Raw genomic sequence first — 24,263 nt, forward strand, 5'->3', positions numbered from 1 at the left:
TCTGAGAACTGTACTAAGGTTTTCTAAAAGAGCCTTATGTGTTCTTAACCACTGATCTATCTCTCCAGCTCCCAGATCTGTAATTTCTTGCACTGAGTTTTGAGTATCTTGGCAGGTATCAGTTACATAAAATCACAAAGTAATCATGGTCAGCATTTGCTGTGTGTCTGTTTCTCCCTTCTCCCCTCATTCCTTTGCTGTGGGATGTTCTGTATGGCAAATGTGTTGCTCTGATTGGTCAATAAATAAATCACTGATTGGCCAGTGGCCAGGCAGGAAGTATAGGCAGAACAAGGAGGAGAATAAAGCTGGGAAGTGGAAGACTGAATTAGAGACACTGCCAGCCGCCATGATGACAAATAGCATGTGAAGATGCCAGTAAGCCATGAGCCATGTGGCAAGGTATAGATTTATAGAAATGGATTAATTTAAGCTGTAAGAACAGTTAGCAAGAAGCCTGCCACGGCCATACAGTTTGTAAGCAATATAAGTCTCTGTGTTTACTTGGTCGGGTCTGAGCAGCTGTGGGACTGGCAGGTGAGAGAGATTTGTCCTGACTGTGGGCCAGGCAGGAAAACTCTAGCTACATTCCTTTCTTCCTTAATTGGTGGTGGTGGTGAAAAAAAAAATGATAACTTTAAGATAAACCTATAGGATAAAGTTGAATATAATTTTAAAATAATATTTAAAGCTCTAAGCAGAGACTTCAAAGAAAGTTTAAGCTTGCAATAACTGACTTCAGATGCTTGGTTGTTTGTCCTTTTAGCTCTGAGGACCACTGAAGAATCACCGTTTTGCTTCCCTGTGTACTTTCCTAGTAAAGAAAGAAAAGACAGTTTTTGATTTTATATGGCTTGGTAACAGAGAAGGACTGATCTATATATTGCATTACCTTCGAACTGAGTTCATTATTACACTTACTAATTTATTTGATATACAATTATAGTTTTATTCTGAAACTTTGTATTTCTGTAGAAAATAATTGTCTGTGCTTTCTGTTTCTCTGTTGGCTGTCCATGACTGAAGAGAATGGTAAACACATGCCACATTTAAAGTACTGGTTTTTATTTACCTAAGCTAGCCATTCATTAGAATCTCTAGAGTTAACAAGAGAAGGAACTCCTTTAAGATTCAGTCTGCTTTATTGAGAAAGATTAAAATGGATGTGAATTTGCTTAGCGGTAAAGAAGTACTCTGTGCTTGTATGCTTAAGGTTTTGATGTTGTGGCCCATCTATGGAACAGCTGTTGCATCTTGGAAGGGAGTTAGAGGAACTGTCAAAGGACAAGAATTGTATGTCAGAACTAAAGTCATTCTGTCATGTGCTTTTGGAAAAGGAAAATGTCTGTTGTGTTTTGCTAATGTTTTTGGCTTGATTGCTCAAACATTAGTAACTTTAGTGGTGATGGGATTTGAATTTTTTTTTTTTTTGTGTGTGTGTGTGTGTGTGTGTGTGTGTGTGTGTGTGTGTGTGAGAGAGAGAGAGAGAGAGAGAGAGAGAGAGAGAGAGAGAGAGAGAGAGAGGAGAGAGAGATTGATTAAACCCAGAGCACTACATGTGCTAACCATGTTCCACCCTGATATTTTGTTTTATTTTAGATAAATTGCAGAAAAGAGTATTTCAGGAGAGTTGTATGATTTTGCTTATTATAAAAGCAGACTTAGACTTAGAGGAGCTAGAGAGATGGCTTGGTAGTTAAAAGGTACTCTTGCAGAGGACTCAGTTCAGTTCCTAGCACCCACCTTCGGTGGCACACAGCTGTCTGTAACTCTACCTCAAAAGGGTCCAACACCCTCTTCTTGCCTTCTCAGGCACCCACACAGATACACACTCACACAGATACAAATAAAGTAAAATATACAAAAATAAAAATAAAATTCTAAAAAAAAAAGCTATAGAGCTATTTTTATAAGACCTTTGGCATATTACAGGTCAACTTACTGTGTTACCAATAAAGAAAAGTTGTATAATTTACCTAACAGGTAGTGAGTCTGTCATTACCTTGAACATGTTCATGTCTTTGATCTTGGTTACCAGTTGTTTTATTGCTTAAGAGGGAGCACTGAACATGTGTGAGCCAGTTGCCATGATAACGTGGTTGAGTGAACAAAGATGAGTTGAGGAGCTCATCATTTTTGCTTCTGTTTCATCAGACAGCTATTCAGAGCTTATTTAGAACTGGTTTTCTTGATTGTTTTCACCCTCTGGTTGTGAGACTACAACTCTAATGTAAAAAAAAAAAATCAAAAGTAGAAAATGAGAACCCTAGAAGAGCTGAGAGACCCATTTGTTCTTGCATGTTCATAGAGGATAAAGAAAACATCAGAACATCTCTTTCTAAGCATATACTTGTAATTTTGATGTTTCAAGTATTAAAAAGAGTACTATTCAAATAATCATTGAAAAGCACATTGTGTGCAAAGATTGGGTGTTCTTAAAGTATGCTTGTGTTTGACTTTATGTGTTGTGTAAAATCTGGAAGAAGCATTTAAATACACTCTGTGTGGAGTTGATGCCATTATGTCACTCACTTGAACAATGGCTTCTATTTCTTTGTTTTAATTGCTCTTACGTGGATAGAAAGAGTAGCCTTTTTTATTCCTTTTAAAAAATCTTTGTTTGTTTGTTTTTGAGACAGTTTCTCTATTAGTCCAGACTGGCCTCATACTCACAGAGATCCTCCTTTGCTTCCTGGGTGATGGGATTAAAGGCGTGCACCCCCATCCCAGGCCTCTTTTCTATTCTTGATATATACTATTCTAATGTGATGACTTGATATGTAATAGCTGGCCTTAAGAGTCTTTTCAGTTGCTGCATGTGTACATTGGAAATGTTAAAATATTTACACAGTAAGAACAAGTTCATTAAATATTAATGTGGGTTGTTTGAGTTATTTATAAGCAGTCATAGTATCCTCAATTTGTGTATTATGCCACACAGATAATGGAAGCATGATAATGAATAATTCCACATTTCTGCTGTGGTTTTCTGTATTGCATTTAGCTGTTACCACGGCATTGACCTGGTTCATTTGTAGTGGAAAAATTGAGTTTAGTTAGGAAGAACCATGGTGTTGGGATGTGTGTTTAATTTAAAGCTCCATATGTAGTAGTGGCTATGATCACAGCACTGCTAGACGAGCTCGTGTGAGGTCATTTCACTGTGGATGCTGTGCTAAATTAGTATAGTATTCATGCAGTTACTTAATCTCTATAGATCTGATTTTTTTTGTCTATAAAATGTACTTCTTTTGAAGATGCTGCTTATAGAGCTGATAGGGTGGTTAGAAAGGTCAGTGCCTTCAAGCAGTGTGGTATCTTGTGTTAAAAGTTCAGGCTCTGTCGTGTACTAGGTGTACAACCTTTGACCCTAATTTTCTTCTAATGGTGCAAATAATACCAGATAGGTGTGAACATTGAAAAGACATTTTGTATAATGCCTGTGATGTTTCAGTTAACTTTTCATCAAATCATATATTTATAAGAAAGGAATATAAAGGCCGACTTAATACACAAACTGAATTGATAATTCTTTTTTCTGTCTTATTTTTAGAAACATTTATACATCTTTTTTTTTGTTTGTTTGTTTGTTTGTTTTTCAGGACAGGGTTTCTCTGTGTAATTTTGATGCCTGTCCTGGATCTCACTCTGAAGACCAGGCTGGCCTCGAACTCACAGAGATCCACCTGGCTCTGCCTCCTGAGTGCTGGGATCAAAGGCGTGCGCCACCACTGCCCGTTATACATCTTTTCTCCTGTATGCTGTATAATGTCTTGGAATGAATTTTACAAGGTGACATATATCATAAGAAGGGCTTAGCTGAAGAGATGGTTCAGCGGTTAAAAACATGTACTAGTCCTACAGAGGAGCCAAGTTCAGTTCTCAATGTACACATCAGATGGCTTAAAACTGCCTGTGACTTCAGCTCCAGGAATTGGACACTCTCTTCTAGCCTCTTCAGGCACCGTACTCACACACACACTCACACATGTGTGTGCACACACACAGTTAAAAAATAAAAAAACTTAAAAAATAGTAGGCTTAATTGGGGCAGTTGATAAGCAAAGAATACTGAGCTGAAAAAGATCTCCTAATCTTCCCTTTATCCTGTAGTGAATTATGCTGAAGTGAATGTTACTGACCTATGGAATTGCCTGTTGTCATGTGCTAATGGAGCCATCCCTGCCTCCATCGTTTTCCTCTTTTATAGTGAGGGTGGCTTGAAAGCATTCTTGAAAGGTAGGCCTATCCAGGTTTAGAATCCACTTGTTAAAAGATTGGGAACAACCAACTACCCAGTGTCAATGCACTGTGGATAGTTGTAGTCCTCTGTTGAGCTGAAATCAGCCTCTGGTCACATGGGAAGGTAAGTTCCCATACATTTCCTTATGGAGACAGGGAACACTGGCCTGCAGGCTTCCATTCTGAGCAGTCTAGAGGGGATGTTTCAGGAATCATTTCAGGACAATTTTGCCTTCTACATTGTTAGTCAAAATAGTTTAAGCTTTCCATTTTTAGTGAAAATATGTATGTGTATGCATGTATGTGTATGTATGCATATGTTTGTAAGAATATGAGTGAAATATATGTGTGTGTATAAACCAGAAGATGTTTTTATAAACACTTTAAGTTAGAATTGCTCAGATTCCTTAAATCTCTTTCCTGTCTTATTTTCACAGTTGAAATGTATATTTTTCAGTATTTAGAAATGTAATGATCACTTAGATTTTACATTTCACCTGTTCAGATTGGTGATGTCTACTTCCCTAATCCACATACTGTGTTGCTACCTCAATCCCTTGGAAGACATCAGACCATCAGATTGATAGGGTCACAGTAGAGTAGTATGAGTTTAGGTCTTAGCTAATGTAACAGTTGTGTAACTTTGAGTAAATTACTTAGCTAATGTAACAGTTGTGTAACTTTGAGTAAATTACTTAGCTTCATTTTTTTTAAAACAGATTTCTTTTCTATAACTGCCTAAGCACATATCTCTCTGGCTGAATTTTATACTAGAGCTACTATAAGCAGCCTGCATGGAGTGTAGACTATACAACATCCATCATCACTACTTCCAGTAACTGAAGCAGTTAGGCAAGACATTTGGGGGCTGGAAACCACCAAAGTTTATTTTCTTTTATTCAATGAAAATTTCAGAAAAACACGAGCTTTTGTTACTTTTGTTGTTGATTTGGACATAAGGTAAACTTGTTGCTTCCTGGTATAGAATGGTTGGTTTTTAAGGTAAGAATTGGACGTAGAGGAGAGTGCTCTTTGAGCATAATTAAAATTTTTTTTCTAAAAATTCAGAAACTTTTTCCATTTATTGACTGTCTGTACCTGCGCCTAGTAGCAGGTGTGTGCATGCTGTGGCGTGTGTCTAGAGGTCAGAGGACAACTTGCAGGGATTCTCTCCTCCTGGTGGTTCCCTGGGTGGAGCTCAGGCAGTCAGACTTGGTTTATGAGAAGCATCTGTACCCCTGAGCCATCTTGCTGACCTTGTATAGATTTTTTTTTAAAAAGTTGAAATTATTTTATACTTGCAAAAAGTGTCCTACATAGTACAGAGAATTCTTATATACCATGTATGTTCACTCCTGAATTTAACATCTTCCATAAATACAGTATAATTATTAAGATTAGGGAGTTGGAGTCATTAGCCTGTTCCTGAAATCCTGATTCTCTGGAGACTAAGCAGGAATATTGAGTTCTAGGACAGCAGCTTGGCTGTAGAGCAGACAATGTCTCAAAAAGTAAAAAGAAACTGTCACAAAATAAGGAAATGAACATAGATACACTACTTTGTGAAATCTGTACACCTTGTTTGCAATTTGCCAGTTGTATTTTCAATGTGGTTTTTTTCTCAGAGGTGGATTCAGGCTGTGTCTGTAGTCTTCACGTCTCCTTAGTCTACTTTTGTGTTGTTTTAAAACAGGGTCTCACACAGTAGCCCAACTAGCCTGGAATTCACTGTGTATTTCATACTGGCCTTAAACTCTTGACAGTTCTCCTCCTTCAGCTTCCTGAGTGCTATGGTTACAGATATGTGCTAACACCTATCCCTTTTCACTGTATAACATGTCACTTTAACTTTTTTACTTCATTATTTATAATCGAAGCCAGTTGGATCTATTTCTCATGAATTTTAACAAAAGTTCCTAAATGCAGACAGAAAATCCTTTCTTAGCCTAGAAATCCTAAGAGGTCTGCCACATAAGTGCTATTGCTTGGGAATGTTGTATGACATTTCTTTTTATATTTCCTTGAGCACGTTTTTATTTACTTATCTGTGTGTGTTTTAACAGTAGCCAAGGTGTGCAGTGCTTTCTTTCATGAGACATTCTAAGTACTCGATAGTTACTCATTTTATTATTATGACAGCCTTATAACATAGGAATCATTATTATGTCTGGATGGAGAAACTGAGGCTTGGTGCTAAGTAGACTGCTCCAAATTTCTGAGTTAGAGGCAAGGCTGAGTTTTGAGTATAGACATGCTAATGCTTGTGTTCTTAAGTGCACTTAGGAGCCACACAACATCATTTCCACTGAATGCATGACAGTTGTCCCATAATGGATTTTAAAAAGTCCCTGTCACTTTTTATGAAATCATAAACCTTATCATGTTTGTGGTGATGCTGTTGTAAACGGGCTGCCTGCATTACCTGTGTATAGGACACAGGTATAAGTATACCCAATAGTGCTGAGCAGTGGCGGTGAACGTCTTTAATCTCAGCAGAGGCAGAGGCAAGGCAGACTTCTGAGTTTGAGGCCAGCCTGGTCTACAGTGTGAGTTCTAGGACAGCCAGGGCTACACAGAGAAACCCTGTCTTGAAAAACCAAAATATGTGTGTGTGTGTGTGTGTGTGTGTGTGTGTGTGTGCGTGTGCGTGTGCGTGTGCGTGTGCGTGTATGTGTACACCCAACATTAAGTTTCTCTCTGTTGCTGAAGCACTCTGACCAAAAGCAAAACAACTAAGGGAGGTTAAGGTTTATATTCGCTTACAAGTCACAGCCTATCTAGGGGCAGCTCAAGATAGCAGGAACTCGAATCAGAAACCATGGAGGATTACCGCTTTCTGTCTTGCTCACATGCTCATGCTTAGTTTCTTTTCCCACCTTCCCAGAGAGTGGTCCTGCCCACAGTAGACTGGGCCTTCCTATAGCAACTAACAGTCGAACCTCCCCAGACATGTCCACAGGCCAGTCTGATCCAGGAATCCCTCAGTTGAGAGTCCTTCTCAGATGACTCTAGACTGTGTCGAGTTGGCAGAGCTAACTAGGACACTAAGTAACAACTATATGACTGGTTTCTTTATTCGTTAGACTGAGCTTATCACACCATACTTTTTTATTGTTTTACAGTCCACCCTTATCTATTTCTTTCGTGAGTTTACTCTAAAACAGTATGCTGTGTCCCATCAGCACCAACCTTATATGTTTAGTACTTACTATACCCCTTAATTGCATTATTTTCTTTTCTGCTTGATCTAAGGGGACTTTGTTCTTGTTGGGTTTTCTGTTTTTACTGGGTCTCGTGTATTCCAGGCTATCTTGTGCTCACTGTATAGCCAAGGATGACCCTGGACTTCTGATTTTCTGCTTCTATCTCCAGATTGCTGGAATTATGGAGGTATACCACCACACCCAGTGTATCCAGTGCTGTAAGTCAAACCCAGGGCATTGTACATGCTAAGCAAGCACTCTACCAACCAAGCTGCGTTCTCAGCCCCTAATCTTAAATTGTCATTCATCAGAGCACTAGGAATAGTAGTCTGCATTATCTCTGTGTATAAGACCACCTAAGTGTGGTGGGCTATGCCATGTCTGTATAAGTACATTATGTGATGTTTGCACAATGACAGATCGTCGAATAACATTTCTTAGGACATAACCCTTTGTAGGTAGATGGTGGGAGAGTTTAAGTCTCTGAAGACTAAGCTGTCTTGTAATAGATTCTTCTTAGCCTGTGTATGATATAGACTTGCAGATTTTTTTTTATTAAAGATGAAGCAAGGATGTTCTTGTAAGAAGATAAGTGGGGCCCTGTTTATATGTGGATGTGTCACTTTCTTGATTATGTCTATCATCATTAAACGGAGTACTAATATGATATTTTTTTAAGTTAAAATATCCTTTAGTAAAGTAAAAGAAATTTATCTCCTAGTAGCCTTTGAATTCCTTAAAGGCAGAGGTTAGGTCTTATATTTAAGGGTTTTATATTCTTGCCATGTAAGACACTAGCTCTAAACTTTATTCCTTTTTTAAAAAGTGAGACACAAGGGGGTGCTCTTTATCATATTACTTCTAGGTCCTGATTTTTTAAAAAAATTATTCTTCTTGGGAAATTATAATAGGATGGTACTTTTATTGTTATTTGTGATCCAGAACCTCCAAGAAATAAAACAATCTGTGTATTTTTGCAGATAGATTTATGCTTGTGTGATAGAATATAACTTTTGTGCTCTGGGTTTTCTAATTATATAAATAAATTTTGCTGAATGAAAAGAAAATTGGTGAATTGTTTTTTGAAGAGGGTCTGAATTTTTCTAGTCACACTTAATGCTTGAATGGCTTATATGTAAATCTTAAGAATTAGTTTTATAAACTAAGACTATATAGTCATTATAACTATATAGTTGTTGTTGGTGTTCATCTGTTTTCTGAGATTTTCGGAGCTGATACTTTTATTAGACATGAGAATCATAATCTGTGCCCCAAATCAGGTGTAAAGTAGAAAAAAATGTATTCAATGTGGCTACATTGGGAAGAAGAACAAAAAGATGTGAACCCCTCCAAGTCAGAAATAGACCAGGGTTTAAATAGAGGCAAAGGATATCTAAGCAGCTGTTGTCAAGGTGTGGTCCTGTCCACAGTTAACTCATTCTTGCCTGGACTTCAGTCTCACCCTGTAAGGTGGTTTCACATGCTGTTAGAACTGGGTGAAATCTCTTTTTGGGAGACAAGCTCCCACTCTGGTTGGTGCCTTTTCCCTCTCTGAACATGAGATTGCTAAGGAAATTCCCATTTCTTTGGGTCTATTGTTTCAATAGTCTGTTAAATTCAGAAATACAAAGTGTCTCTTTAGAATGTTTCATTTCTGCCAGGCCAGTTAGCATATAGTTAAATTAACAAGAAAATTCTGAAGTCTTGGCAACTGGAGCATTAGTTATCTTGTCTTGTTCTATCAGTATTTACCAGCAGAATTAGACTTTTCTGTTACTCTTTTGTGGTGATATTGTGTCCCCCAATATATTGTGCACCCTAATAAACTTACCTGGGGTCAGAGAACAGAACAACCACTAGATAGACATAGAGGCCAGAAAATAGTGGCACACACACCTTTAATCCTATCACTTGGGAGTCAGAGATCCATCCAGATCTCTGAGTTCAAGGCCACACTGGAAACAGCCAGGCATGGTGACACATACCTTTAATCCCAGGAAGTGATGGCAGGAAGCAGAAAGGTATATAAGGCATGAGGACCAGGAACTATTTTTAGCTTTTAGGCTTTTAGCAGTAGTTCAGCTGAGATCCATTCGGATGAGGACTCAGAGGTTTCCAGTTTGAGGAAACAGGATTGGCTGAGAAGTTGGCAAGGTGAGGTTAGCTGTGGCTTGTTCTGCTTCTCTGATCTTTCAGCATTCATCCCAATACCTGGCTCTGGGTTTGTTTTTATTAATAAGACCTTTTAAGATTCGGTTCCACTCTTTTAATTTTAGCATCATCCTGTGTTTCTATATCTATCCAGGTCCACATTGTTGGCTATCATTTGTTTGCTGGGGTTTGGGAACTGTGCTGTGAATATTCCAGTCAAGTGGTTTAACAAAAACTTATCAATAATCCAGAAAGTAAGACCTACCATCATGTTATAGTTCTGAGGCTAGGAAGAGGTTAAATGATGCAGAAGGCCGTAAATCTGGGTAGCAGCAGAGTAAAAATTTGAAGCCAGATCTTAATGATTTCAAAGCTTCGTCTTCACTATACCACACTGCCTGTGCAGACAGGCTGTTTTTATGCCATTGTGGTTAAGTTCTCCAGCGGTACACATAGTGTCTCAGCTACTTTGTCTTTTTCACCCAATATAATCTGCACAGTAAGTAGGTTCTTCCAGTCTTTTGTAAGAACATGTAAGTGAAGGGAAGCTATTTGCATAGCATTCTCAGCAGAGTAGTTACTCTTTTGGGTACTAAAAACAGGATGACTTCAGCACGTAAGTTAAAGCCACAGAACTGGCTAAGGTAGGCATAAGCATACCAGACCATTGAAAACATTGTTCTGATTCATAAGTCTACTATTGATTTAGGATTAGAAGAGACACACAAAAACCAGTTCCAGATAGAGTTGATAAAAACGTGGAAAAGAAAAAAAAAAAGATTTTGTTTTCTTCTGAGAGAATACTTTTCCTGACCTTGTTGTAAGTGATGATTTCTTAAATTGAGACCTACCAATAGCAGCAAACTGTAAAAGAAAAAGGCAGAAAACTTGGACTTTAAAACTTTTGTGGACACTGTTTAGGAGGATGAGTGGAAAGTTGTCACACACACACACACACACACACACACACAAGTACACTCCTCATGTGATTGGAGAAAATTGTATTTAAATTGGATCTTAAAGAATGAGCAAATGTTCTGTGCGTAGAAAGGAGAATAGAAAAAAGGAAAGGGTAGTCCTCCCGACAGAAATAACATGCAGGTTATTCTGTATGATACATCGCACTGCGAATCTGTATGAATTGCCCTGAGTTTGGAGGGGTTACATCAAGGGGCTGCTCTTGAGAGCTCGTGGCCCCACATAATCACCTGTGAATAGGGCAACACTATGCTTCAGTTTCCCTGAGGTTTTCTCATTTATGGTTGCAGTTCCAGAATGCTAGTGTATTGTAAGATACTATTGAATACTGTTTTAAGTGGTAGTGTTTATAGCTGTCCCTTTTATTATAGGCATTGCTTTAGTATGCAGGATAAATAGTATGGTTACTGTTTTTGTGAAGGTTACTTCTGAGAAGGGTATAAATGGTAGTTTAGTACTTGTGAAACTGCAAGATGAAGTTTAAGACGATTTACTGATTTTAACAGGACTCAGATCTGTAATATACTCATGGTTAGGATTTATACAGCGAAATGGTGTGGAGTAAAATAAGCAGAGACACATGGTGAGAAATTTTATTTGGAAGAACCAATTGTAAGCTATTAGGTCTCTTCCTATGGAAGTCACAGGACACTCAACTCCTCAGGAATATGTGATGGCATATTTTAATCCAGAGAAGTTCATCCTAGCTTGCGTATTGACTTTTTATTAGAGGTCAGTCACATGAGTATGTAGTGCCTATGTGACTGACCTTGGTTATGTAAGATAAAGACCCCCCCCCCCCCGAAAAAAAGCAATTGTTGTCCATAAGACACATTACTAACACAGACTGATAATCTGCTCAGATCAATCTGGTCAATAAGGTAAGGTCCAAATACCATATGTGTTTAGAAACACTTATTATCAGACAGAATATTCTAGAAAGTCAGAGCTTAGTTCTTAGGACTTGACCAAAGGCAAGTCCTGAACCAGGTCATTTGGGATATGTGTGTGCATTGGTTTGAACCTATGCCTACTGAGGTAACTCTTTAAAAAGACATACAAGTTATTGAGACTCAGTTCAGTTTGGTAATGAAGTCTTGTTCTTTCTCTAAGTAATGTCTAGGGGTTGGTTAGTTATAGTAATTTTGTAATTAAAAATGACTGGCCACACTAGATGTGAAAGAAATGTGGACTCTGTCCATTATAACTCTCTGATGAGCTTTTATTCAAACACTTTCCTGAAGAAACCTTATTTGAATATTTAAGTGTTTTTTAATAAGTAATGGTATTGATCTTATTTAATTTTAGTAATTTTCAGAAGTTTGTTTTATATTACTAAAATGTAGTTTATCTGAAAGTAGCATTTACTTTTTATTATAGTTTTATATTATATAATAAGGATTATCTGCCTTATAGATAAGAAGTTTGAATGAATGTACATACTTTTCAAAAATATCCTTTTCTTTTTCCTTAGGTATTTGTGGAAACATTAGACAAATGTTTTGAAAATGTCTGTGAACTGGATTTAATATTCCATGTAGACAAGGTACTATTTTCTATATTGTCAAGTATTTTAAGCTTTTTATTTAGGAAAAATATTAATTTGCACTTGTCAGAGTAAATGCCATTTAATGAGCAGTGATTTTTATTCTGTTAAATTATTTTTACCATAAGCCAGGCCACTGTGCTTGGAAGGAAATAGTGAGACTTTGTGCTGGAAGAGTTCATACTAGAAGAGGAAATGGTATGGGCGGGGTATTGATGGAAACATGGTTGCCTCTGCCTGGGTGTCTGTGATCGGAAGAAATGGCATTTAAACTGGATCATAACAATGAATAAATGTTCCATGGACAGAAAAGGAGGCTAGAAAAGCAGAGAACCATATTGGCAAAAATAAAATACAGGCTGTCCTTTAAAGAGGGATTGGTATTAATCAAGAAGACTGATTTTTGAAGAGCTGTTACTGCCTTGAATTTTGGACTTTATTCTGGAGCAGTTTAATGTTTTAGATAAGTTTCTCTTGGAAGTGTTTTGTTTGTGTGTGTTTGAAGGAAGACATTTTTTTCCCCTGCAGCATGGAAATTAGTTTTGTATGCATTGAGATTTAAAACAAATGAACAAATGAACTAAGAGTTTGTTGGAATAGTCAGAAGGAAATTTCCACCAAGGGAGACTAAAGAAAGAAAGAATTGGTCAGAGTTGATGGCTATTAAAAGCCGAAGGTGAGAAGGAAATTGTGTAATCAAAGTTGTTGGCATGTTTGGAGATAATGGTACATAAGAGAAGAATTCCCAATGGATGCAGACTGGTTTTCTATGTTAAGTAACCTGATTGGGTTGTTGTTTTTTTTTTTTCTGGTTTATTTGTTTAAATTTTTCTATTTATTTATTTGTCATTTTATGTGTATGGATGTTTTGTCTACATTTATGTCTGTGCACTACGTGCATGTATGGTACCTGCAGAAGCCAAAAGAGGGTGTCTGATTGGATCTCCTGGAGCTGAAGTTACTGACAGTTGTGAGCTGAAATGTGGGAGCTGGGGGTTGAACCTGGATCCTCCAAAAGAGCAGCCAGTGCTCTTAGTCTCTGAGCTGTCCTCTAGTCCCTGTTGTTATTTTTGAGAAAAGGGTGATTGTAAGTGTTGCAGCTCTGAGGGGAAAGGTTTGCCAGTGGAAGTGGCGCAGCTCTGAAGAGAAAGGTATCCTGGCATTTGTGAGTCAAAGGATACCACCAAGTCACACTGCACAATAAACCTTATAGGAGAGATTTATTGGGAAGGACACTAGAGGGGGGCTGCCTCTGCTCTTGTGAGAAGCATTGAAGAACTGAGCAGGAGGCAAGCGTTATATAGGGTTTCTAGGGTGGCAGAGCTTTCCAGGGTGGCCTGATTGTGGGCTGTTTTTCTATAGGGCAAGGCCTGGCCATTCTTCCACCTTGAGGGACTGGCTTTGTTATGCCCTGTTAGAGAAGCTTAGGAGGAGGAGCTTATTATGATTCACATTCTGGATAGAGTGGAGTAAAACATGCATTTAAAGCTTGTGAATTGTTTATTTCTGTGAGTTTTCCACCTAATATTTTTGGATCAAAATTGATTGCAGGTAAATGAAACTTCCAAAAAAATAAAAATGCAGATGAGAGAGAATTCTGTAGTTAATATTTATCACTTACTTAGTTTGGTTACTTTTATAGATTGTCTAATTCAATCCTTTCAGTAATCTTGTGGAGAACTAATATTATCTCTGTTTTCAACTCGTTAAATTTAATACCTACATAGGTTGTATAATTGCCTAAAGTTTCATAGTACTGATGAAAGTGGAGTATGCTTGCAAATTATTACAGCAGATTTTAACAAAAATTACTGAAATAGTGAAACTTTTTGTAGTGAATTGTCTGTTTTTATTATTTTTTTCTTTTAGGTTCACAATATTCTTGCAGAAATGGTGATGGGAGGAATGGTATTGGAGACCAACATGAATGAGATTGTTACACAAATTGATGCCCAAAATAAACTGGAGAAATCTGAGGTAAGACTGGTGAATGCTTTAGTTAGTGAAGGTTCTGAGCATGACCATGAGCTATTTATGCATGACTTTGTAGCCTTCACTGTTTGTCCTTCAGTATCAACCTTTAGGCACAGCTGGAGCGCCATTCAGTTTCAGTAAACGAGTATGCACATTTTATGTCAAAATCTCCCAAGACTGCCAACCCCCAAACAGCTTTATGTATTTTTTTTAATCACAATGGTAGTGTGCCTTCAGATGCAGTTTTAAACTTTTTTTTGAGGGGGGAAAGGAGAGGAAGTAGAATTCTTCTAAGGAAGTCATGTTTTCTAATAAATAGATGTTTAGTCAATCTACACGTTGAGAAAAAGAGATTCAGTACCTTACTCTTTTTTGATCCTTCCAAAAAGCTAAATATCAAGTTAATTACATATTTTATTCATTAACACATAACTTTTACTGTATTCTATAATGGAAATGTGTTATTTGTGGCTAACTCTGTGCTGTTGGAGTCAATGTCATAATAGGTTGAGTAGCATTTACACTTTGTGCTGTGTGAAACCCAACTTTAGAGTTTTATTCATTCTTCTCTCAAGAACGAGGCTTCAGATCAGCGACACATGCTGTGCCTGGATCATTCAAGTTCACATTATCTTATGACACACATGCAGAAAGATAAGCAGTCTTGATAATTTATTCAGCATTTTACTTATTTAAAGACACTCTTTTGGTTTTGGGTTTTGGCTTTTTTTTTTTTTTTTTTTTTGAGACACAGTCTCACTGTGTTTCCCAGTCTGGCCTGGTGCTTACAGAGATTCACCTGTCTCTGTCTCTTGGGTATTGGGATTTCAAGGCATGTTTACCATGCCCAGCCTTTAAGGATACTCTTAACTCAGATTGGAAAACAAAACAACAAAAACAAAACAAAAAGAATTATTAGTAGAAGTTCAAACATTTGGTCAGTTTCAAGTCAATATTACTATAAAAGGAGTGAGATTACTATTACTAAATTAATTTACAACAGGTGAGTTCTGAAAATATCTTGTTGATATTTAAAGTTCAGTTTGATACAATTTGATGCTCATTTTAATTGAAGAAAATGCAAAATATGAATGAGAAACAGATGAAGCTCCTTATATTTTAAAGTAAAGGTGGTCTTCCATCTCTCTTTATCTGTTTGCCATCCCTGTTGGTTTGCCAGAGGAGGGAGGGGCTTGTGGTGGTGATGCAGACTGTAGTCAGGACTCAGAAAGGAGCTGTAGCGTGTGTGCTCTGCCCCCTGGTTTTACATTGCTGGGTTGGAAAGCAGACAACATGCAGTGGATTATTGGAGGCAGTTTTGTTTTAGGCCAAGGAAAAGGTCAATGTTATTCACTATATTTATTTGTAACATTATTATTAACTTGAATGTGTCATTTAAAAGTTTTAAAATGTTGACTTGAAATGTATGCAAATTGTTCAACATTGCTTCACAAAACTATGTAAGTGATTTTTAATTAGGGCTTAAATGCCAAGCCACAGTAACATAATGCATCAGTAGTTGGTCTAAAATACAGGGTTAATTTGTGAACTCTGTAATAATCTGTAATAATAACATACACTGGTCACGTGACTGGTTTTTCACACTTTAGGGATTCATTTCCTGTTAGTGGTGGTCCCTCCTTTTCCTCCTTTTTCTTTCTTTTTTTGTTTCCTGTTTACTTTTGTTCTACATAGTGTTTTATATAGTATTTGCAAAAGTCATGAATAAGAAGTACATTTGGGGTGTTTGGTTTTTGATTTTTCCAGTAGACTATATTAATAAGACAGTTTTTCTTAGCTATGGAGAGTGGCAAGATGCAGAATTTACATTTTTGATGGGAATGCTATGGTTTTACAAAATTACTATGCAGAGATACTCTTTTACAGACATAATCATCTTTAAAAATGTAGAATATTGGTGAATATTTCTAATGGTCATCCACTGGCTGTGTTTTAATATGTATAATCAGCTGTTATCTGCTGCCAAAATATTTTTTTTCCTGTGTGTGTGTACTTTGTAAGAAGATATATTTTAATCCGATAAGGATTAAACCACCAAACTACATTATCATGTGTTTCTCTACATTTGACATCCTATTTCTTGAAACTGTGTTAAAATTATATTAAGTTGTCATTAACTATTTTTCAGTGTTTGGAAGGCCACACACTAAAATTGAAATCTTCATATGCTTTAATTTTTTTAGTTAACTTCAGGTATTTAGACCTAACCAGCCAGGTGGCTCTACAGACGAATCCAAAGTTATTTAGAGAGCAAAGTATTAATTTCTTAGTAAATTTCAGTTAAATTATTATAAAACAAAAATAACAAGGAAGAATTAACTAAAATTCAGATTGGTTAAAAAGAACTGATCATATTTTAATAATTCATGTGAACTAGTTTAGGATTATCTTCTAGCTTTTGAAAATTTTCCTGAATATAATTAAGATACGGTTTTTGAAATTTGAATTTATTTAGGTCACCTGTCAGAAATCAAATACAGGGACTTTAACATAATGCATTTCCAGTGATTGAAGAAAGTGACCAGTTTAATTCCCAGTGCCTAGACAGTAGAAGGACAGGTCTATCTGATCCTGAAGGAGAGAGGCAAAGGCATGACAGTGTATTTCATCTATTGTGGTTTGAGAGGAAAAAAAAATGGTTTATTGTCTCTTTGGGATTTGGGGAGAGAAGGGTTTAAGCTGGGATATTGGTGGGGATTGGGGAAATTTGAGAGGCACCCAGCAACCTGCCAGAGAATAAAAGGAATTCTGGGTGCGGTAGAGGGGCGGGCTGGGGAGACTTGTTGGAATTATGTATTTCTTGTTATTCTTAAGGTGGATAAATGGGTCTGAATTTAGTCACTACTTTTTAAGTCAGTCCTCCTTTTTTCCTGAACATCCTGATCTTTCTAGCTCTTTCCGTTCTTCTCTCTTACAGACCTTTATCTTTCAGTCTCCCAGACAGGACAGGTAGACAAGGTATTGCTGACTTTGAGAAAACGTACTTAACAAAGGGAAAGCAAAATGATGTCGAAGGCAATTATTTTTTAGGCCAGACTCAAAAATTCTTTGTGTTAATGAACCCATATAGTCCCTGTAGCTATTTTCCATTCTAGTTTCTCTGTAGCTTCTCCATCTTTTATTGGACCTAGTGTATTTCCTAGTGCATCATTGGTCATGTCTGTTCTGTTCTGTCTGCCTGCATTGTGAAAGAAAGTTTAATTCTCTGTTCGTTTGTTTATAAAAACATGGTCATTTAATTGAAAAATTGCATTTGTAGAAATGACAATTTACTTTATATATAAAGTTAATTTTTAGCATCCCACTAGCAGAACCAATCTCAGTTTAACTCTGGCAGTGTATATAGATATGCCTGTATTTTTTAAAAATAATCTCTACATTAAGATTCTAACATAAAATTACCTGCTGGGCTTTGGAAGCTCTGAGTTTGAGAACCAAAAGCCAAACCTTTTGAGTTTTCCATATAAAGTGGGAAGCAGTGAAGGTTTAGAGTAATGACTGTTAAATAGTATCCTTTCCTCCTAAAATGGTTTTCAGTTCCAAAATCTTAACAGAATTGCTTTTACTGTTTTGATCTACAGGTTCATATTAGCAGTGGCTAACAAAAAGACCAAACTTTTAAAAGATGAACAAAGTGCTCTAAAAATGAAAACACATATACCAAAATTCCAGACATTGAAATATATTGTGTTTTAAAGCCTATTGGAAAAGGTTTTTTTTTTTTTTAAAAAACTCTTAAGTTTACAAAACTAATTTTTCTTGTTTATGCCATACACACATACACACTTACAACCCCCCCATACTCACCCACCTACCCTAAAACATGCACACACACCTTCAACCCCCATTCACCCATCAACTCTAACACATACACACACACACATATACACCCAGATCTACAACCCTCCACACTCACCCATTCACCCTAACACACACACACACACACACACACACACACACACACACACACCCAGATCTACAACCCTCCACACTCACCCATTCACCCTAACACATACACACACACACACACACACACACACACACACACACACACACACAAACACTCACCCAGATCTACAACCCTCCATACTCACCCATCCACCCTAACACATACACACACACCTTTGATTGTTCTTGTTTCACACTATAAATTAACAATGAATTACTGTTCAAAAAGCTTTATGATGATGCTGTTAAACAAGTTTTTTTTTTTTGTTTTTTTTTTTTTGTTTGTTTGTTTGTTTGTTTGTTTTTAACAAAATCATGTCAGGAAAAAAATCAAAATGGCTCTAAACTTTCAATTGAAAATTTCCAAATCAAAATAATTTACTGAGTCCTGTGGTAGGTAAAATGCTCTCCAAGCTAACCGTCATTACCTGTCCTGAATAACTAGAAATGCCTTCCTGAGAGGCCAGCACTGCTTTTTAGCCAAGACATTATTACTCTGGATGGGTTTGAGAAGTAGTGATGCATAGTAATAGATTTACAACAACTATAATTTATATCTTATTCTGAAATTATGGGCTATTATGAAGCTCAGATACAACTTTTGGTCCTGGTGTCCAAGTATTATTTTCTGGTATGGAAAATATATGACCTCATTTACTTCATTGATTGAGATCACCAGCAATTTCTATGTTCTAGTAATTAATTGTATTAAACTATTTTCTAGCAAAAGAGCCAATAACCACTTAGGTCTTTTAATTTCTATCCCTAAAACTAGTAATTGAGTTTAAAAAAAAATCAGATACCTGTTTCAAAAGAGTAGAGACTAGAAAAGTGGCCCTAAGATACAGATGTGGAAAGGTCGGCACATGAGTTGATAGCCTTGTCCTTAACTTGATAGGGACATTTATTTTGTATTTTTACAAAATTACTATGAGGACCCCTGAGGTCATGTGCTATGGTCAAAACTACCTGTAATCAACCCACGAATGTTGTTAGTCTGCTGTATTTATTTCACCCGCGCAAATCTTGTGTCAGGTATTAAAACTAAGGGGCCAGACATGGTGGCACGCACCTTTATTCCCAGCATTTGGGAGGCAGAAGCAGGTGGAGTTCAGGGCAAGCCTGCTCTTAATAGAGAATCCCCACCCCCACCCCCCCTCCCCCGGCTATCCAGGGCTACTTAGTGAGATCCTGTCTCACTAAGAGAATAAGAACAAAACAGAGAGAGAAATTAAAGCCAGAACTGAAGATGATATTTGTTAATTTTTTAAAGACTTAAAAGTTTTTGAACATTGAAAATTCACTAAATTTGTTTATAAAATACTATAGGTCTGGCTCACTAGATTATCATCAACAATTCTAATGTGTTTGTAATTGTGATATTAAGCACTGCCTTCAAAACAAGAAACAAGCCTGTTTTGTCTTGCTTGTTTGTTTTTTGTTTTGTTTTGGGTTTTTTTGTTTTGTTTTGTTTTGTTTTGTTTTGTTTTGTTTTTTGAGACACAGTCTGGCTATATAGCTCAGTTCTGGGACTACAGGTGTGTGCCACTGTGCCCTGGAAGGACAAGGCTATATAAATTCCCAAATTAAAAGTTAACCTGCCTCCATTAAGAAATTAAAAGATTTGGGATTTTCTGTTTTACTGAAAAACATGAACTTAAAACATGTAATTATTTTGTTAATGATTTTGAGTCTGAAACCATTTAGTACCATGTTTATTAATGTTGGTCTTATTTGATTTGGCTGTTCGATCAAAATTATGAATGTTCACGTAGCAGTTTCCAGAAAGAAGGGTAAGGAAAGACTTTAGTTTGTGTAGATTATTCCAACTACCATCTTACAATGCTGTATTGCAAGCTTGAAGAAAATATTTTAAGATGGTAGTATGGTATTTTATATATTATGAAATAATAAGTACATGAACTATTAATTTCTGTTTCCCAAGAAAATTGATAACTGCATGAGGAGAAGGAAGTTTCAGGTTATTTCAAATATATTTTAGCAATGCTGCTTTTTCAGTTTTGCTTGCACATATTTTGTTTATTTTTGGGTCTGGCAATTTAAAAACAAAACCAAAAACAAATCATATCCATCCATTACTATCTTTGTGATTCAGGTGCTTGAAATTTCCAAGAGTATGTCTGTACAAGTCTTCTATCTGTTTGGCCTCATTTTGGTATACCTGCAGACTTCATTTTGTTTTCTTTCTCTTAATTCTGTTAATTTATTTAATCTCATGGGAGAGAAAACATGACCATTCTTTTCTCTATGGTACTTCATTCTGTCATCCAGTTCATACTCTTAGCTGCTTTGGATCCATGTATTTGTTTTTGTTAGTGGAGTGGCCGCTGCTTAGCTGCCGCCACAGTAGTACGCTAGTGTGACCGACGGAAACAAGTTATTTCTCCAGTAGAACTCCAGTCTTCCTGTTTTTGCTTTGTGTCCACTATGCAGTCTTAAATCTTTACAAGCTATACTGTACTGTCAAGAATAGCTTATTTTTACATTTTAAAATTATACATATCTATATACCACTAAAAAGTGAGGTAAACTTTATTTCTATAAATGTTGCTGTTGGAAAAGTTGTTAGTAAAAGTTATCCATATGTTTGAGTACATCTTCCAAAAGAAAAAAAAAATCTTAACCAAGATGAAAATTACTTTCACCTGTGTCAGAAAATGGATTTCCTAATGGGAAATTACCTTTTCCACATTTTATGTTTTAGTAAACATGTTTCAGACTTGACAGTCATGGACGTCTGAAAATGAAATTTATTTTCTGTTTTGATGTTCTGTGAGTAACACAGTCTTTTTGTTTAAGTCATGGTTTATATTCAAACATCTATAGCTCATGTCAGCTTTGTGTGGTGATCAGTAGTCCTATTTTTCTTCATATATTCTAGAGAATCTGCTCTCTTTAAATATTGGCGTAATTAAAATTAAGACACATATTTCATGGTTTACCACCACTTCCTCTCCTGATATACATACTACACGAAAGCAGTGAACATGCTTGAGAAATAATTTGATTCTCGAATTCATCTGCGTGTTCTAAATAACCCCATCCTCTGCATGTCTACGGCTTGCTGCATATGTTTAGATGAGATGTAGATGGTTGTACTTAGAAGCTTCTGGTTTTGCACAGTAAGGATGTGGCACATAAATGCCGTTGAAATCAGTTCCTGTGATGACTTTATATATTTTCTTTAGCAGCTAAGAGTTGACACCATCTTTAGTCACAGAAACAGTTAATGAAATGAAACGTGATTTTTTTTGTTCTTGCCTGAGCTTAGTTAGCTATACACATGGTGTTATAGAAAACAAGGCTTCACGGTATTAATACTGAAAAAATAGGATTCCTTTTTATAAAGGTAAAATATAAAATCGTAAAAAGACACATACTTTTTCACAATAATAAAGCCTTTAATAATTTATAGCCTTTAAAATATTTATATTCAAATACTTTTCCATAGTAAATATTTTGTATGTAATCCTTTATGGAAATTCAAACACTAAAATAGTAGCAAATTGATCTTGGAATTTGAAAATTTACCAAGTCCTTTTCTTGGAAAAATTATGATAGTTCCAGATGTCTACCACTTTAAAATAATTTCTGATCCCTTGCAGACAACATACTTTTGGGAAAAGAAAGTTTACAGGGTGGCAAATCTCTTTGAACTGGATTCTTCTTTGATCCTCAGTCATTCTAAATTTTGATAGCTAAGACTTTTACTTGAAATTACCAAATTAAAGACCCTTTTGAATATGATATATATTCAGCTATATTATTCTGAAGATAAGATATTCAGTTGTATCTTTAACACTTTTGGAGGGTGAGAAAGAAGTGGGGTATACCATAAACTTCATTGTTTCAGGTAGGTACAAATGAAGAAGTCAGTCAAATTTTTAATTTTGCATCAAAATCAACCTCCATTCAATTCTGGAAATGGAATTCTCTCAGCCTGTGTGGACTTGGGTATGGAGCTTTTATCCATTCTCACCCATATCATTGCCTGTGTAGACCATATCTATTATTAGTACAGTTATACTAATTTTCCTATTTCCAACCCTAAATTGATAATCCATGGCTTTTATTTTATTGCTTAACAATGTTTGTATCCTTTATTCAGCAAATAGTTTACACTGGCCTATTTTGTATCAGTCAAGATTTTTCTCAGGTAACAACAGCTTTATTATTATTATTATTTAATTAAAAGAGGTAGGATTACAGAAGAAAAATGTGAATTATGAAAAGGGACTTTAAAACTACCTCTTCTAATTTCATGGATATTGTCTTTTTCATATATGTAATTGAGCAAAGGAGAAGGTTTTGTTTGTTTGTTTTGTGTAAAACAGTGCCACTGAACTCAGATATATTTGTTGGCTTTGCTGTTTATATAGTCTGAATTTTTAAAAACAATGAAATCTTATTGCTGTATGTTAAATCTTGACAGTGAAGCCTATTAATATAACTCAAAACATTATATATGTATTTTTCTTTCATTTTTAAGTGTAGTTTCTAACAAATTATTTGACAAATTATAAATGTTCCTACTAGAGGAAGCCAAAGCACTAAAGATGATAACTGGAAATTTGAAATTCATTTCTTTATATATACTGTTTTTTTCTCCAAGTTTGTGTGGTTGAAACTCAGCATATATTGTTGAGTCTAATTCAGAGGACAAAGCATGTTTAATCACTAGATTTCCACTAATGGCTTGCTTGGGAGAGTCTCCATGCAGTTTCAGCTTTGGGCAGAATTACTCTTTTTGGACTAAGGCTTCCCTAAAGGTGTAATGTTTTTTTTAAATGTTTTAGAGTTTGGAAGAGTCCCAGCAGTATTAAGGCCAATTTCATTGTTTTGAAATGTAAGGGCTTAGCCCTGAATGAAGAAGCTAAATAATTACTAGTGCTTTTATTTCACAATGATAATTGTGATAATTGATGATAATTTCCATTTTAAAATAAAAACAAACCTGTCATGATTGTTTCAAAAGATGTTTAATAAGGAAACTAATATAAATCACTCCTCAAAACTCATGTCTGTTAAATTGTAGCTAAAATTTAGCTCTTATTTGAACATTGTGTGTGGTATCTGGGTAGCACACATAACTCGTACTTAAATCTTTCTTTACATTGTTATTGCATGTATTCACTGTATTTTCTAATGTGTCAACTGTTTTCTCTTTAGATTAGTATTTCAAAGTAATCATCTCATACTGACTCAAACTACCATCTGGTCTCTAAGCTTGTTATGTGCAAACCTTTTATCATTGTCTTCCGTTGCTAAGTTTGTTTGTAATGAGCTACACCTGAGTTGTACATTTTCTTTTTCTTTTATTTGCTTCTGTATACAGGCTGGCTTAGCAGGAGCTCCAGCCCGTGCTGTATCAGCTGTAAAGAATATGAATCTTCCTGAGATCCCAAGAAATATTAACATTGGTGACATCAGTATAAAAGTGCCAAACCTGCCCTCTTTTAAATAAAATATTAAAAAGGCCACTCCCAGGTAAAATCCAGAGGGAAAGTCATCTAAGTTTACCATGCAGTTGTTTACCAAAAATAGAGGAGTCTTAACTTGGCTCTTGGATTGAAGTCAAGGTACTGTATAGAAGCTGCATAAAATCATTATGGAAGTTCAATGTTGCTTTTCTTGCTCAGTGATTTTAAAGAAATTGAATAGTTCCCGTGTGATTTTTTTCTTTTCTAAATTGCATTCCTATGCCCACATAAAGGCATGCCTCTATATATTGGCTATTACAGTATTTCGAAAAGTGAGATGTTTCTTTAATTATGTACAACCCAAAATGTTGATGTTTTGTATGGATCACAAGTGCAGCATTCTCTAATTCTTCCTGCTGTTTGTCACAACTGTTATTTAAAGAACCAAGTATGTATTGCATGAAAACATGACCTTTTCCTTAGTTTAAATAAACTCCAAGGTAACTGGACTTCGAAAGTACCTTCTGTTTTGCTTGGTATCTACTTTAGCAATAATTTTTTTTACAACCTTCTGACTCAACAAAGTAAATAAAAGTATATTTTACCACTGTTAAACAGCTGTCAGTGTTGACTTTTTCAATTTATACTCAGGTTTTTATTCCTCAGAAGCTCACTGAGTCATTCGGAAGCTGTTGTGTCCCAGACTGAGTGGTGTGTCTCTGCGTGATTATTCTGTCTGATGAGACTTGCAGTGTGAGA

General features: G+C 36.1%; 1 protein-coding gene across 5 annotated transcripts in view; it reads left to right on the plus strand.

The window, feature by feature from the left end:
• Window positions 1–24,024, plus strand: part of Ap3s1 (adaptor related protein complex 3 subunit sigma 1) — a 48,358-nt gene extending 24,334 nt beyond the window's left edge. For 3 of the 5 annotated variants that reach the window (XM_059246827.1, XM_059246824.1, XM_059246825.1), the window contains exons 4-6: window positions 12,049–12,120; window positions 13,990–14,097; window positions 23,420–24,024. In XM_059246827.1, coding sequence (XP_059102810.1) covers window positions 12,049–12,120; window positions 13,990–14,097; window positions 23,420–23,548 — 309 coding nt within the window. In that variant the 3' untranslated portion in view covers window positions 23,549–24,024. The other 2 variants (XM_059246828.1, XM_059246826.1) reach the window with 2 other exon arrangements.
• Window positions 24,025–24,263: the final 239 nt, after the last annotated feature.

The sequence above is a fragment of the Peromyscus eremicus genome, chromosome 19 (assembly GCF_949786415.1).
Source record: "Peromyscus eremicus chromosome 19, PerEre_H2_v1, whole genome shotgun sequence".
In the NCBI taxonomy this organism is placed as follows: Eukaryota; Metazoa; Chordata; class Mammalia; order Rodentia; family Cricetidae; genus Peromyscus; species Peromyscus eremicus.